The following is a 13,924-nucleotide window of genomic DNA, read 5'->3' as shown; positions in this document are numbered from 1 at the left end:
CCATGAATACGATGAAACGACGTTGAACGGGTCTGCCTTGTAGATCTTATGTCACGTTAGTTCACGAGTCGTGCTTCGGTCGCTGTTCCCTCAACGTTGTTGCACCGAGTCTGTGGAGCGGAAGACACAGAGCCACTGGGGATTCGCTGATCAGCATTAGCGTCGGCATTGCGTGGTCTTGGTGATCTATTTTGACATGTAGCATGTCGGATGCGCTGAACAACTAGCACCCGCATCCGACATCGAGCTACCATGTCTCTCGCGTGGTATACCTAGCAGTTGGTACGCTCAAACGCACTGTTTGGAAGTAATGTTTCCGCTTTTGGTAAGGTCTGTCTAGCATGGACGCACGCGTTCCGGGGAATTTTAGGGCGTCATGGGCCTCTCTGGCCACATAGTGTTGAATCTCTGCAAGATGCGATGGTTTAGGGGTGAAGTTCAGTAATCACGTGCCAAGGCGCCTGAGCTCGCATCAATGCGAACCAGGATTATGATGTAAAAGTCTGGGGCTGTGCAAACAGTCAAATGTTGTCGTAAGTTGGTCAATTGATGTAGGCATCTGGTGGAGTGAAGAGATTCTGGGTGCGATTCCCCAATGCGCGCATGCGATGCGATGATGCGCTTGAACCCTGCCAAGTCTCGTCTCAGCAGCCAATCGGGGGGATAGGTCGTCGGGGAATTGTCACGGCGACCCTGTCAGTTCTCCTTCTCCCCACCTCTTCACTTTCCTTATCCTCTCCCCCCGCTTCCTACCTTACTTAATTGCTCCTTCCCCCCTCGTGAGCCGACAATGCCATCACTCATGGAGCTCCTACCTATCGCGGTAGCTTTTGCTGCTGTCATAGGAGGTTTCCTCTGGTACAGCAGCAGCAGCGGTGGAAGCCGCAAGGTGCTGAAGCCGACGGAATTCCAGGACTTCAAGCTCTCGGAGAAGACTGTCCTCTCGCACAATACCGCCATCTACCGATTCGACCTCCCGCGTCCTACCGATACCCTCGGCCTTCCCATCGGCCAGCACATCTCCCTCGCCGCTACCATCGCCGGTCAGCCCAAGGAAGTCGTCCGCTCGTACACGCCGATCACATCCGACGAAGACAAGGGCCATGTCGACCTGCTCATCAAGTCATACCCCACCGGAAACATCTCCAAGCACGTCGCGAGCTTGAACATTGGAGACACAATCAAGGTCAAAGGCCCCAAGGGAGCTATGGTCTACACACCCAACATGGTTAGGCATTTCGGTATGATCGCTGGTGGCACTGGTATCACGCCCATGCTCCAGATCGCGAAGGCCATCATGCGCGGACGCTCTTCCGGTGACAAGACCGCCGTCGACCTCATTTTCGCCAACGTCAACCCCGAGGATATCCTGCTCAAGGACGACTTGGATGCGCTAGCGGCCAAGGACCCCAAGTTCAATGTCCACTACGTTCTGAACAACCCACCCGAGAACTGGATCGGTGGCACTGGTTTCGTCACTGCCGATATGATCAAGGAGAAGCTGCCCGCGCCTGCGAGCGATGTTAAGATCCTCATTTGCGGACCACCGCCCATGGTTGCGGCCATGAAGAAGGCAACCGAGAGCCTGGGTTACGCCAAGGCAAAGCCAGTCAGCAAGCTCGAGGACCAAGTCTTCTGCTTCTAGATGCTGGGGATGTTGGATCGCCATATATATTAATTAGATATTGACATCTTCGACTAATTGATACCATTGCAATACACCATAACATCCAGCCCAACACCACTGAATCACTTTATGCGTGCATGTTGTTGTTCTGAAGCCCGTTCGTATTACAAAAGTTCACTAGCAATCAATGAAAGCCTACTATAGCAAAGTAGAAGAAGAACAATTGCAAAATAATTACATGTATGTAAAACAATCAAAGCGCTCATCGTCGACGTCCAAAAGATATCATGATGCTGACGGAAACGCCTTGCCAAAAACAACAAAACCATGCGAATGCCAACCGGACCCAGGGTATTCAGAGCTCGTAGCGCAGCGTAACACAACAGTCCAGCAGCCGCCTAAATAAACGCCCTCGACCTGATTACAACACGAACCGTCCTCTTCCTCTTGATAGTACCAGTACCCGCAGCGCCGATACCGCCAACAGCGCTATCCCCATCGTCACCGGGTGTAGCCTCGTCCTCGTCATCCGTAATCTCTACATCCATTTGATCGGCCCCAAGTGGTGAACCACCTGGTGTATCATTCCCCAGAACCTTTGCCAGGGTATTATACTCCTTCTCGTCCAACTCCACCACTTGCGTAACAGGAGCAGCAGGGGCAACAGCAGCAGCGCGCCGCCACTGATAGTTCCTGACTGCGTCATCAACAACTCTCGTTGCAAAGCCCTCTTCTTCTTCCAACGGCGGGCTCAGCTTCATGATAGGATACCGGGATCTCCATGCTCCCCTCCCCTCAGAGACCCCATCTACTACAAAAAACCCTTCTGACCGCTGACACGACGGAGATTGGAGCGTAGACTGCCGCCGTACTTTCCTTTGTCGGCTGCAGAAACTTCGCCCATTTCGCCCATTAGGAGGCCGATAGAGCTGCCTCGTCGTGAGCGCGTGTCGCCAGCTTCACTTGCTGGCGCTGCGGGGACGCCGAGGGCGCTACGGCGTTCAACGCGGAGATTCTTCCAGCCTTCAAGTTCGCGCTCGAGACGCAGGGTCTTCTCTCGTTCTTCGCGAAGTTCGCGCTCGGCGCGCTTAGCGGCGAGTTGGTTCGTCGAGTCGGAGGACTGGAGGTCATCGATGGTGGCCAGGAGGCCGGAAATCTTGTCGCGCGACTTGTTGAGGTCGTCCATGACAGACGCGTTTTGCTTGTCGCGGCGCTCGATCTGTGTCTGTAGGTCCTTTACCGTACGGTCCACGTTGCGGACGCTACGCGATTCGGAGAGACGAGTGGATTCACTGTCTTCGAGCGCTTTTTCGAGCTGATGGATGAGTTAGCATCAATCGATAGTGTGGGTTAGTGTGATCTGAGTCAACATACCTCTTGAATGCGTCCATGGAGGAAGCGGACGTCCTTGCCAGCTGAGCCGCTGTAGCCCTTTGTCTCGAGATCGACCAAGCGAAGTTGCAGGTCCTTCAGACCCTTCTCGACAGCCGCCTTGTCCTTGTGAAGCTTCACATTGGCTTCCCGTTCAGCTACGATATCCTTTTGCAGCTCTTGGGCAAGGGCCTCTGCGCGGCGCATCTTGCCCACCGCAGCAGCAGTGATGTCCTCCTGTTGTGCCAAGCCGGACTTGAGCTCCAATAAGTCACGATCGTAAGCAGCTGCATTGCGCATAGCTGGAGACTCTGAGCGAGAGAGTTCATCGAGCGTATCAGCAGCTTCTTGCAGACGCGATTCGAGACGCTTCTTTTCTTCGATGGCAGAATCGCGCTCGGCTGCAAGGTCATCGACGTTGGTGCGCAAATTCCGGACCTGTGATAGCAGGCTGACGATCTTGGATTGCGCTTCGTTATGCGCGTTGGCGGCTTCGTCGCGCGAGTTGGAGATGGTTTGCAGAGTCATCTCAAGACGGCTCTTCTCCTTTGCCCAGGTCGATGAGTTAAGCAGCTCGTCGTCCCATTTGTTCCTCAGCTCCTCGATCTCTTCCCGTAGTCGGCCATTCTCTTCGCGAACGTGGATTACGTTCTCGCGCTCCTGGTCGATTTCCTGGGTAAGGGATGCCAGCTCAGACTGGTACTTCTTGCGTGTCTGCTCAAGCGAGGTTTCGCTGTCCTCGACGTCATGAGCGTGCTGACTTCTGTAATCTTCGAGCTCGTTCTGTAGTCGTTTCTTGGCTTGCAGAGCTGTCTGTAGGTCGGTCGAGAGATCTTCAACACGTTCGTCGTACCGTTGAACCGTTCGCTGCAAGTCTTCAACCATACCGTCCATCTCCTTCCGCTCAGCCATGATCGTTGCGCAAGTTTCCTCAGCTTCCCGCGCTTGAGTCTTGGCGAATTGCTCAGCACGAGATGCTCTCAATACGGCAATCTCCGCTTGTTCCAACTTGCTGAAGTACTCGTCGGCCCTGCTCTTGTACAGGTTCAAGCTTGACTGTACATCGACCAATGTCGATGTCTCGTTGTCCAGTCGGATCTGGAGATCAGCAAATTCTTGGAGAAGCTGGTTATGGTTGGCGTGCTCTTCCTCTCGCTCGTTAGTGAGATCTTCGAGCTCAGCTTGCATCTCGCGGAGCTCAGACTCTAACGAGAGCTTGACTTGCTTGATGTCGTCAAAGGCCGTCTTGGCGTCGGCGAGTTCATTGATGGCGGTGTTGTGAGCCTGTACAATCGATTTACGCGATTGCTCTTGGGATGTCAAGAGATCGAACAGCTGTTCGTGAGACTTCGTCTGGACTTCCTGGTAGGAGAGTTGGCCGGAACGAAGGCTATGCTCAAGGGCAGAAACCTTGGTAGCAGAGTCGTCAAGCATGTCATGCAGACGGTAGTTCTCACGCTCCAATTTCTGCACCCTTCGAACAGAGGGGCTATCATCCTGCCAGCCGTTGCGCTCAGGCGAGCGTCCAAGCTGCTCTTGAAGGTGTTTGTTCTGCATTTCCGACATCTGCAGCTGGTTCTGCACCATCTCAAGCTCGGCAGCCATGTCCATGCGATTGTTGAACGCGACTGTGTCAACAGTTCGATCAGAACGTGCGGAGTCGTGTGTAGCATTGCTGATGTGTCGCTGGTTAGTGGGGGTGTTCGTAATGGAGAATGGTCGCTTGTTCTCGCTGTCTTTGCGGTTGTGTGTAGGCGTTTGACGAGCATTGGCTTGATTGACTTGGCTGCTGTTCATCTCCTCTAGCAGAGCACGCTTCGAGTTGGCATGTCGTGCATCCATGTCATGAAGCTCGCCCTCATGCCTTTCTCGGAGCTCGTCAAGCTGAGCCTCAGCACGCGAGTATCGCTCTGATGCTACGCGCAAAGCTTGGTTCGCAGCTTCCAGGCGCTCGGCAATGTCCACCGTCCTAACAATGTCAGGCTTCGCAGCATCGTAAGTGATTGCGACATCGGCCGAGTCTGGGTCAAAGACCTTGCGGAGAAGCATAAGCTGCCGATGGCATTCCTCCAATTCCTGATTGGTGTTGTCAAGCGATGATTGAACCGCCTTTGTGTTGGCTTGAGCTTGCGTACGTAGCTGGCGTTCAGTCTCGAGCTTGCGGTTGACATCTGCGAGTTGTAGGTTGATGGTAGAGGAGGCCTGCTCTGCGTTGCGACTTGTCTTATGCTCTCTTGCAAGCTCGTGGTTGAGGTCCTCAAGGCTGAGCGACAACTTCTCTTTCTGCTTCTCCAAAGATGCGATCGTGAGCTGTGCGTCTTCGAGCTGACGGTAGAGGCGCTTGTTGTCTTCCTCAGCCTTGGACTTCTCGTGAGTCAACTGGGTGATCTTCACACGATGAGTGTCACCAGCTCGCGAGTTTGATCGCGCAATGTCCAAGTTCTTTTGTTGAAGTTTGTTGAGGAGTGCACGGTTGTCGTTCTCAGATGCTGTAAGTCTCCCCTTGATGGTGACTATCTCGCGTTCGAGACGCTCCTTTTGCTGGTCGTTGCGCTCCTTGAACGAGTCTGAGTCGGCGAGCATCTGCGTCAAGTTGTGAACCTGTTCGGCCAAGTCGTCACGCTCTGCCTCGAGTTGGTCAAGCTGTTGATCTTTTTCTTCCAGCTCGCGTTGCTGGATGGCTTGCCGTTCGGAAGCCAGCCTTGATTGCGCACGTTCTGCTTGAGCATCGGCATCCAACTTCTGCTCTTCCAGCTTAAGGTATTTCTCGCGAAGGCTGCGGAGTTCATTCTGGTACTCTTTCCGCTCGTTCTCGTGTGCTGTGCGAGTTTCCGTAGCTCGTCGAAGAACGTCCTGCTGAGCGTACATCTCCTTCTCAATAGTGATCTTGGATTCGTTCAACGCATCGTAGTCGCGCTTGAGCGTGTCGTACTTGTGCTCTCCAAGCATCTCAACATCGTCGCGTGATTGTCTTTCCCGACTGAGCTCCTTTTGAACAGCAAAGAGCTCAGCCTTGAGGGCTTCTGTCTGCTCTTCCAACAGCTTCCGACTTTCACTGTACTCAGCGTCCTCGGACAGTTTCTCCTCAAGTAAACGTTTCGCGTCTGCGGCTTCACGTTCGAGCTGTTGCTTTTGGGAGCGTACAGCATCCAGCTCCGCCTTTGCGTCACGGAGGCGGCTTTGGAGATCGTCATGCTTGGAAGCCAGGGTTCGCTTTTCATCGTCAAACAGTCGGCGGTCGTTCTCGTAGTTCTTGAGGTCGGTCTTCAGGATCGCGAGCTCGCTTTCCTTACGTCTGATCAGATCTTCATAGCTAGTCGATGTCGATGACAGATCCGCCATTTGATTACGGATTTGCCGATTCTCATCGAGGAGTTCTTTGATCTGGTTCTTGCCAGCCTGTACTTCCTTCTGTGAAGCTGCCAACTTGATGTCGAGGTCCTGGTCTGTCTTGAGAAGTTTATGTTCGAGGTCCTCGAGCTTTCGCTCCTTCAATGATAGGTGGCTCTTGAGCATCTTGATTTCCTGGTTCATCGTCTCCTCAGCCTGGCTTCTTTGAGATTGTTTGACCTCAAGCTCTTTGAGCTGCTGATCCAGACGCGCGTTCTGCTCCTCTAGCTCTTGTGTTTCGCCCTCGAGCTTACTGATGATTTGCCCTGCTTGTTCCAGCTCCTTGCGCAGATGTTCGACCTCCTCCTCAGTCCTCCTCTTCGCTTCCATGAGATCGTCTAGCTGGTCTTCGAGTTGATCCTGATCTTCGATAGCACCAGCCAGCTTTTCGGAAAGCTCAGTCTCACGGAGCTGAAGACGCTTGAAGATCTCTTCCTTGTCCAAGGCAAGCGCACGTTCGCTTTCAAGCGTCTTCTGGATACGTTGGATATCCATTTCTGCGCGCCTTCGCTCGTCCTCGACCCGCTGCCTTTCGGCAGCTTCTTGTTGCATCTTTTCCTCGAGCTGGTGGATCATCTCGTCGCGCTTCTTGACCTCTGCTGCTTGACGTGTCGCACCAAGCATAGGCCTCATCCGGGCGAAGAGCCTCCACCATGGGTTCGACTGCATGTCAAGGTAGACCTGGAAGTTGCGCTGAATGATCCGAGTGGCCTCGGCTCGATAAAGACGTTTGTGAGCTAGACGACGTTGCACAAATCCACGAGCTGCGGACTGGAAACGAATCATAATATCGCGGATGAGCGCATCGCGTTGATCTTCGAGTTCGGCAAGGACACCGGCCCTGAAAAAGACCTTTGTGATTCCGACACGGTACAATGACCTATCAAGGTTGATCTTTTCGAGAATCATGTTGGCCGCGACCTGCCCTTCGAGATAGCCTCTCGGAAGATCTCTGCAGAGTACCTCGTATCTCTGGCGGAATTCCACGAAAGGAAGTCGGTTGGGGAAACCAGTACGTGCGATACGTATACCTTCCAGAACACCATTGCAACGCAACTGGTCGAGGACAAGAGGTGCGCTGAATTGCTTTGGTCGTTTCTTGTGATTTGGAAGAATACATCGGACGAAATGGGGGTGAGTGGAGTGGAGCTGGGTCATGAGCACCGACAGTTGCTCTTTGTGGCGTTGAGCAACGGTACGGAAGAGGCCCTTCTTGACACGGCTGCGGGCTCCACCCATGCCATCGTCCGCATCGGCACAGTCAACGAAGAGGTTAGCGATTTGCTTGTCGGCAGAACCAGCCAAAAGGCGAGTGACGTTGTCGTTCAATGGGTCCTTGTTCTTTTCCAGCCAGTTCTCTGTGGAATACTCTACTTCGGCAGCGTAGTGGGTGAGGACGAAACCTTGAGTGAGGAGTGATCGCTTGTATTTGGTGCTCTTGCGGTCCCATAACGAATGCAGCTTCTCTGTGAAGCTCTTGTCGGTGGCTTTGGGCATAACACTGTCTTCGTCCAGGCAGGAGAAGATACCAATGGGGTTTGGCAGCTCGATCAGGTCGATTGTCGGCTGAAGATCGCGGCCAAAGTCAATGAACTTCCATTCTATCTGTTCGCGTGCGTATTCTTCTTGTTCCAGAACGAACATGTGGTGGTTGAAAAATTGTTGTAGCTTCTCATTAGTGTAGTTGATACAGAGTTGCTCAAAACTGTTCTCGTCGAAGATTTCGAAACCGGCGATATCCAGCACGCCGATGAAATGTGAGTCGTCTCCACCACCGCCGGTCTGGTCGAGCTGGCGATTGATACGGTCGACAAGATCACCGAAGCCACGCTCGTAGATACCCTTTGCGAGGGCATCGATGGAAAGATTGACTTGTTCGGGAGTCTGAACTTTTTCAACCCACTCTCTGCCGGCCTTGACGCGGGGATGCAACAGAGCTTTGATGAAGTCATCGGCGGAGATGCCGAGTAATTGGGCGACTATCTGGGCTTGCTGCTCAGCGGCAAGATTCAGTGTAGCCTGGTCTGCCCGCCGACTCTCCTTGACGGCCCGGATGTTGCCGAGATGCAGGACTGCAGCGACCGTCTTCAAGATGGCCGATTGCTCCTTGTCGGTAAAGCCCATGACATGGAAAGCTTCAATCAAGCCATTCCACTCGTCTCGGTCATCCACACCGGAAATTACGTCGTTGCCATGCCTTGTATACTCAAAGTCGTCTGTGTCTTTGTTGTCCAAGAAGAATTCCTGCTTCATCTGGCTCTGTGCGCCGCGCAGCAGCTGATAGAAGACGTGGTAGTTGCGCTCGTTTGAGTTGAGGCGCACGACTCTTGACTTCTCCAACAGATACCAGTCTATGTACGCGCCAGCGATGTGTCCGGTGCGGGAGAATTCGATCCTGATGAACTTTCCGAAACGAGACGAGTTGTTATTCCGCACCGTTTGCGCGTTACCGAAGGCTTCGAGGATGGGATTGGCTCGTAATATCTGCTCGGATAGATTGGAGAGGTGGCGGCCTCCTGACTTTGCCCGTGGGGTTTCCGAGTTGGCGACAGCGGCTAGATACTGGATGACCTTCTTGGTGTTCTCCGTCTTACCAGCACCGGATTCTCCGCTGTAGGGGGTCAGTTACGGTTGGTTTAGATGTTGGGCTGACTCACGTCACGAGAATACTCTGGTTGGTGCCTTCCTCTATGAGATTCCGGAAGGCATGATCAGCCATGGCGAAGATATGCGGTTTGGTCTCCTCCCTACTCCGGCCCCGGTACATGTTGATGTACTCTCGCGAGTAGATGGGCAGCGGGCAGTAGGGGTTCACGGTGACGAGAAAGAGTCCGGAGTAGGTGTATATCAGGTCGGCCTGGTATCGCATGTGGAGGTTGTGGATGACCGAGGGCTCGTTCAGATGGGTGAGTTCCGCCATGTCGTCGGCCTTGTCGAACTTGGCCGGATTGACCTTGTCGATGGCGTCGGCGTCGACGTCCTGCTGTGTGCCATTGTCGCATTGGACGAGGATGCGTCCGCCCGGCAGGTCCTCGACGACCCATCCGCGGACGAAGGCCGTGACGGGATCCCTAAGCCAGACATAGCGCTTGCCGGAGAAGTCGTTCTCGCCTTCCACGATGCCACCCAGGCGCGGAGCAGCGTCGTCGTCCTCGGAGATGAACTGCGGGGCAAAGGTGCCGACGGGCGTGCTGTTGCGGTTCGAGTTGGAGCGCAGGCGTGCCGAGTCACTGCGGCCCAGCGGCGGGCTGGTGAGGTTGGTGAGGGAGCGGTTGCGCAGGTGGCCCATGGGGGAGTCGTCGGCCTCGTGCAGCGGCGAGGAGACCGAGTTCCTGGCAAAGGGAGTGCCGCGCGAGTTGCGGGCGAAGGGTCGGCCATTCGGCGCGGGCCCGTTCGCGCTCATGGTGGTGAGTGGTGGTGGTGTTGTCGTGGTGCAGTCGTCGTCGTATCCGAAGGGGTCATTTGGGCTTAGTTGATTGACATTGCCCCAGTATGTACAGTAGTATGCGGGGACGCGGGTGCAGACATGCAAAAGGAACCCTAGGGAGGCTTTGCTGGTACAGACGCTGCACGTAAAGTTGTTGTAAACAATGACAGCCGCTGGGGCCCCTAGCAACAGCCGGGGTCGTGATTGGGTGGAGCATGCACGGACACTTCTCGATACTGTCGCGATGCTAATATCTCACGAACTGCCCACGCTCCTCCATCACCGCGCGTCATGGCAAACAACTACGCGCATCCCCCGCCCATGCAGCAGCTGCCGGGCATCCCGGGCATCAACCTCGCCCCGTATGCGCAGAACGGCCAGCAGCCCCCGTTCCCTGCCTTTCCTCCGCCCGATGCCAATCTTTGGGCGCTCTTCCAGAGTGGCTCCTTCCCTCCAGGTGCCCCAAACCTCCCGCCGCCGCCGCCCTTTCCCAACATGGCCTTCCCCCCACCGTCGCTGCCTCCCCAGCCTCCACTGCCCGAGCGCGTACAGGAAGTCACGGACAGCGACCGCGAAGATGGCGAGCTGAGTGAAGGCGACAGTTCGCCGTCGATCATGGACAAGCTACAGCACGATCGCGACGCGGCCAAGCACTTCATCAAGCTTCTGCACAGCAACAACGTCTCGTACAAAGCCCTCGCCAATGAGCAGCTAGACCCCGAGCTGCTGAGGGGCCTGTACCAGAGCGCAAACCTGCCGTCGGAGCCTGCGCCCATCCTGCCACCCAAGGCCAACGATGCCGTCTCCAAGGCGCCCGCCGTCCAGCCAGTGACTCCCGTCGCGCAAGATGCGCCCAAGTCTGTCGCGTCGCCAAGCACTCCGGGGCATCGTCAAGATTACATAGCACGTCTTCAGGCCGCGAAGGCTGCGAAACAGGCCGCCGCCGCCAAACCCACCACTCCTGCGCCAGTTACCAAAACGCCTCAGCCTGCGACCCCGCCCGCTGCGAAGCCGCCTGTGACAGACGAACAGAGAGCGCGCAACACCGAGCTGATTAAGCAGCGCTTGGAAGCCATCAAGGCGAGACAGAAGCCGCCAGTCACGCCCGGCTCGCATACACCCACGAGCGCCGCCTACACCCCATCCTTCTCTGCCATTCCTGGTCTCTTCATGGGCGCGTCTTCAACATCGAATACACCTGCTCCGGCTGTACCTCAGCCAGCATCTCTACCAAATTCTTCTACTCCTCATACACGGCCGCTAGGCCAGTCTCCGCATGCTGACCAGGAAGACGATTCGATGATAATAGATGTTAGCGAAGACGAGTCCAACGGCAGCGACATGGACATTGACGACGATCAGCCCGCTCCTCAGGCAGGCCAGAATTCGCGCCAGGCTCCTGGCATCCTTCCTAACTTCCACTCCGGCGCGATGCCAGGAACCCCATCGGCCGCTGCTGTCGGTACCTCAGGCGCGGAAACACCCAACACGGTCGCGCGCGAGAAGGAGCTAGTGGACAAAGAGAAGCAGTTGGTGGCCATGCGCGAGACACTCAAGAAGAAGCTCGCTGAAAAGCGGGAGCGGGATAGGTTGGCAGCAGCGGCCAGTGCCGCGACATCACCCTCCGCCAGCCAAAAGACTTCCACGCCAGTGCCATCTCTCCAAGCCTCCACTCCAGCTTCGCTTCCCACATCCACGACCCAGTTTGTATCATTCCCGTCACATTCAAAAGACACAAATCGCCTTCGCCGGGCGGAGATCCAGTCCAAACTGCCTACCCTGGATGCCGAGATTGCGAGTAACGCGAGCAGGATGGCTCAGCTGACCAAGGAATTGGAGCAGCTCACGGCGCAGAATGAGAGGATTGCAAAGGACAAGGAGCAGCTGACCAAGGAGCTGGAAGATCTGGGTGTCGACACGGAGGGCATGTCTCATGCGCAATTACGAGCCAAGAAAGATGAAATTGAAGGCGAGCAGTCTTCGGATTCGAACTCCCCATCTAACCAAACCCAACCTGCATCGCAGCCCGCAATCAAGGATACTTCACCGGTTTCACTTTCAGCTTCAAACCAACACATTTCAGTACCAATGACACTTCCTGGACTTGGACAGGATACGGTTCAGTCCGAGCAGGAGAGTTATGAGCCCCCTGAGTTGCCAGAACAGGTCATGCCTGCAGAAGGCGCCCTCAACCCAGCAGCATCACAGATACATTTTAGCCCACAGGATTCATCTACCAATGGCACCAGGACCCTAAATCCTTCGGCGCCAGCCTTTGTCTCGACAGCTCAGCAAGACCAGATTGAAAACACGCAAAGTGATTCATCGAACGCTGATGCGAGTGTACAAAATGCGATCGACGTGGCTAAGGCCAAGGCCAGTGCTGCTGTGGACCAAGAGATCCAGCAACCTATTACTGCCCCCTCGCCATCAGAAGAAGGAGAAGTCGACATGTCTGTGTCCGAAGGTGACGAAGACGAGGAAGAAGAGGAAGAGTACGAGCCGGAATACGAGCCAGAAGAACCTGTCGCTATCCCCGAAGTACCCGTGGAAGAAGAAGTGGAGGTGCAGACCAAACCTGAGTATTCACTCGAAAGCTCGCAAGCCTCTCCGCAAGAAGAAGAAGCCTACGAGCCACCCGACGTCGAAGAAGACATGCCAGATGTCCAGGGCGGCGAAGAATCCACCGCAGATCAGTATGAGCCCACTGCTCAAGCTGAGGCGGGAGATGGCGCTATGGACATTGCTACATCATCTGACGAAAGCTCTGACGATAGTGAATCCGACGACGAGTCTACCCCAGAGCCGGAAATGGGGAAGTCCATCTCAGCGTACAACCCGTTACATCAAGACGCTGGAATCGCTGATGATCTAGCGCCCGAGCTACAACCAGAGGTAACGTCTTCGGCGGCCGCTGGCGGACCTGTACGTCAACCACCATACCGGAGGCCTAGCTAATGCAGACCAGGTGCCTGAGGTGACCGAACAGGACGAAGAACCCGAGCCAGCCAGGTTTACTCCGTACGAAAGCCCGCTGCGAATGTTCAAGTCCTATCGCTATCATCCCAACTATGCTCAAGATATAAATGGTGGCTTCCTGTCCCTGACTTTTAGTCATCAGATCAACCCAGAGAAGCCGCTTTGCCAGTACGAATTAGCTGGCGGCGCATGCAACGACCCTGAATGTCCCGATCAGCACTTTAGGGAAGTTGCTATTACTGGTGCGTTGGGAGAGGCGTTTTTGTCTTGATTTCCGTTGTGTTTTGTTTTCCATTCATGACGGCTATACCTCTGCGCGGAAACTGACTTGTAATCATATAGGTGACAAACTGCTCGTCCAGCTCGGCACAGCGAACCCAGGCAAGACCTCCGAGGAAAAGCAGCGCTGGAATGATGGTCTCCGCGGCGTGCTCAAGGAACTTCGCCAGAAGAACATCAAAGACCCCAACGGCATCGCTGTGGAGATAGCGAGATATCGCCGTCAATTCCTCAACGACGATACCCGTGTCGTCAACTTGTAATCCTTCTTAGCTCCCCTCTCCGTTATAGGCCTGCACCTAGTGCGAGTGGGGGTGGCTTCTCATTCATCATTCCCTCCATTGCTACTGACCTTGATCACATCCACTCAGCAGTCCGCTTCTCTTTGCGTACCCTTCATCGGTAAAAAAGTTGCGACATTGGGGGCGTATCAACAACTCTCTATCTCTCGACTGTAAGCATCGATACCCTTTCTCTGCATTGGCGTGGAGTTCACGGCTCGGGTCTTCGTTTCTTCGATCCACTATCTATCTTTATTGGATGCAACATGGGGGACTAGGACACACTCTAGCCCGTCCACTAGCAACCTGACCTGGTACGTATTGCTGCCAGCTGCTGCGCTCGGACAATTGAGATTCGGTCATCTCGGCGGAAGAGCGGGTGGGTGGCAGCTGCGGGGATATGGTTGGGGCGGTGGTCGTGGTAGTGACTTAGTCTACGTAGGCAACACGAATGCATATTTCTTCTGTCAGATCTTCATAATCACACCAATGCATATGCCTTCCGTCAAAACACCATAGCCACATTTGCATGATGCACTTGGATGAGGAATAGGATAAAGCAATTGATTT

At 54.8% G+C, this 13,924-nt stretch overlaps 3 protein-coding genes across 3 annotated transcripts; 2 read left to right on the top strand and 1 right to left on the bottom strand.

The window, feature by feature from the left end:
- Window positions 1-790: 790 nt before the first annotated feature.
- CBR1 (NADH-cytochrome b5 reductase) lies at window positions 791-1,645 on the top strand (the record flags this gene model as incomplete). Its single annotated transcript, XM_051491789.1, has 1 exon — window positions 791-1,645. The coding sequence occupies one exon, from the start codon at window positions 791-793 to the stop codon at window positions 1,643-1,645; it is 855 nt and encodes a 284-aa protein (XP_051357301.1).
- Window positions 1,646-2,438: 793 nt separating this feature from the next.
- Window positions 2,439-9,791, bottom strand: J4E92_000371 (uncharacterized protein; the record flags this gene model as incomplete). Its single annotated transcript, XM_051491788.1, has 3 exons — window positions 2,439-2,942; window positions 3,002-8,999; window positions 9,046-9,791. 3 exons carry the CDS (start codon window positions 9,789-9,791, stop codon window positions 2,439-2,441), a joined length of 7,248 nt encoding a protein of 2,415 aa, XP_051357300.1.
- Window positions 9,792-10,106: 315 nt separating this feature from the next.
- Window positions 10,107-13,336, top strand: J4E92_000370 (uncharacterized protein; the record flags this gene model as incomplete). The annotated part of the gene is made up of 3 exons (XM_051491787.1): window positions 10,107-12,740; window positions 12,784-13,036; window positions 13,137-13,336. The coding sequence occupies 3 exons, from the start codon at window positions 10,107-10,109 to the stop codon at window positions 13,334-13,336; spliced, it is 3,087 nt and encodes a 1,028-aa protein (XP_051357299.1).
- Between the last annotated feature and the right edge of the window lie 588 nt (window positions 13,337-13,924).

This window comes from Alternaria infectoria (genome assembly GCF_024043175.1).
Source record: "Alternaria infectoria strain BMP 0036 chromosome Unknown scaffold_1, whole genome shotgun sequence".
Lineage (NCBI taxonomy): Eukaryota > Fungi > Ascomycota > Dothideomycetes > Pleosporales > Pleosporaceae > Alternaria > Alternaria infectoria.
The sequence above is the reverse complement of the archived record's forward strand: the minus strand, read 5'-3'. Positions and strand labels throughout refer to the sequence as shown.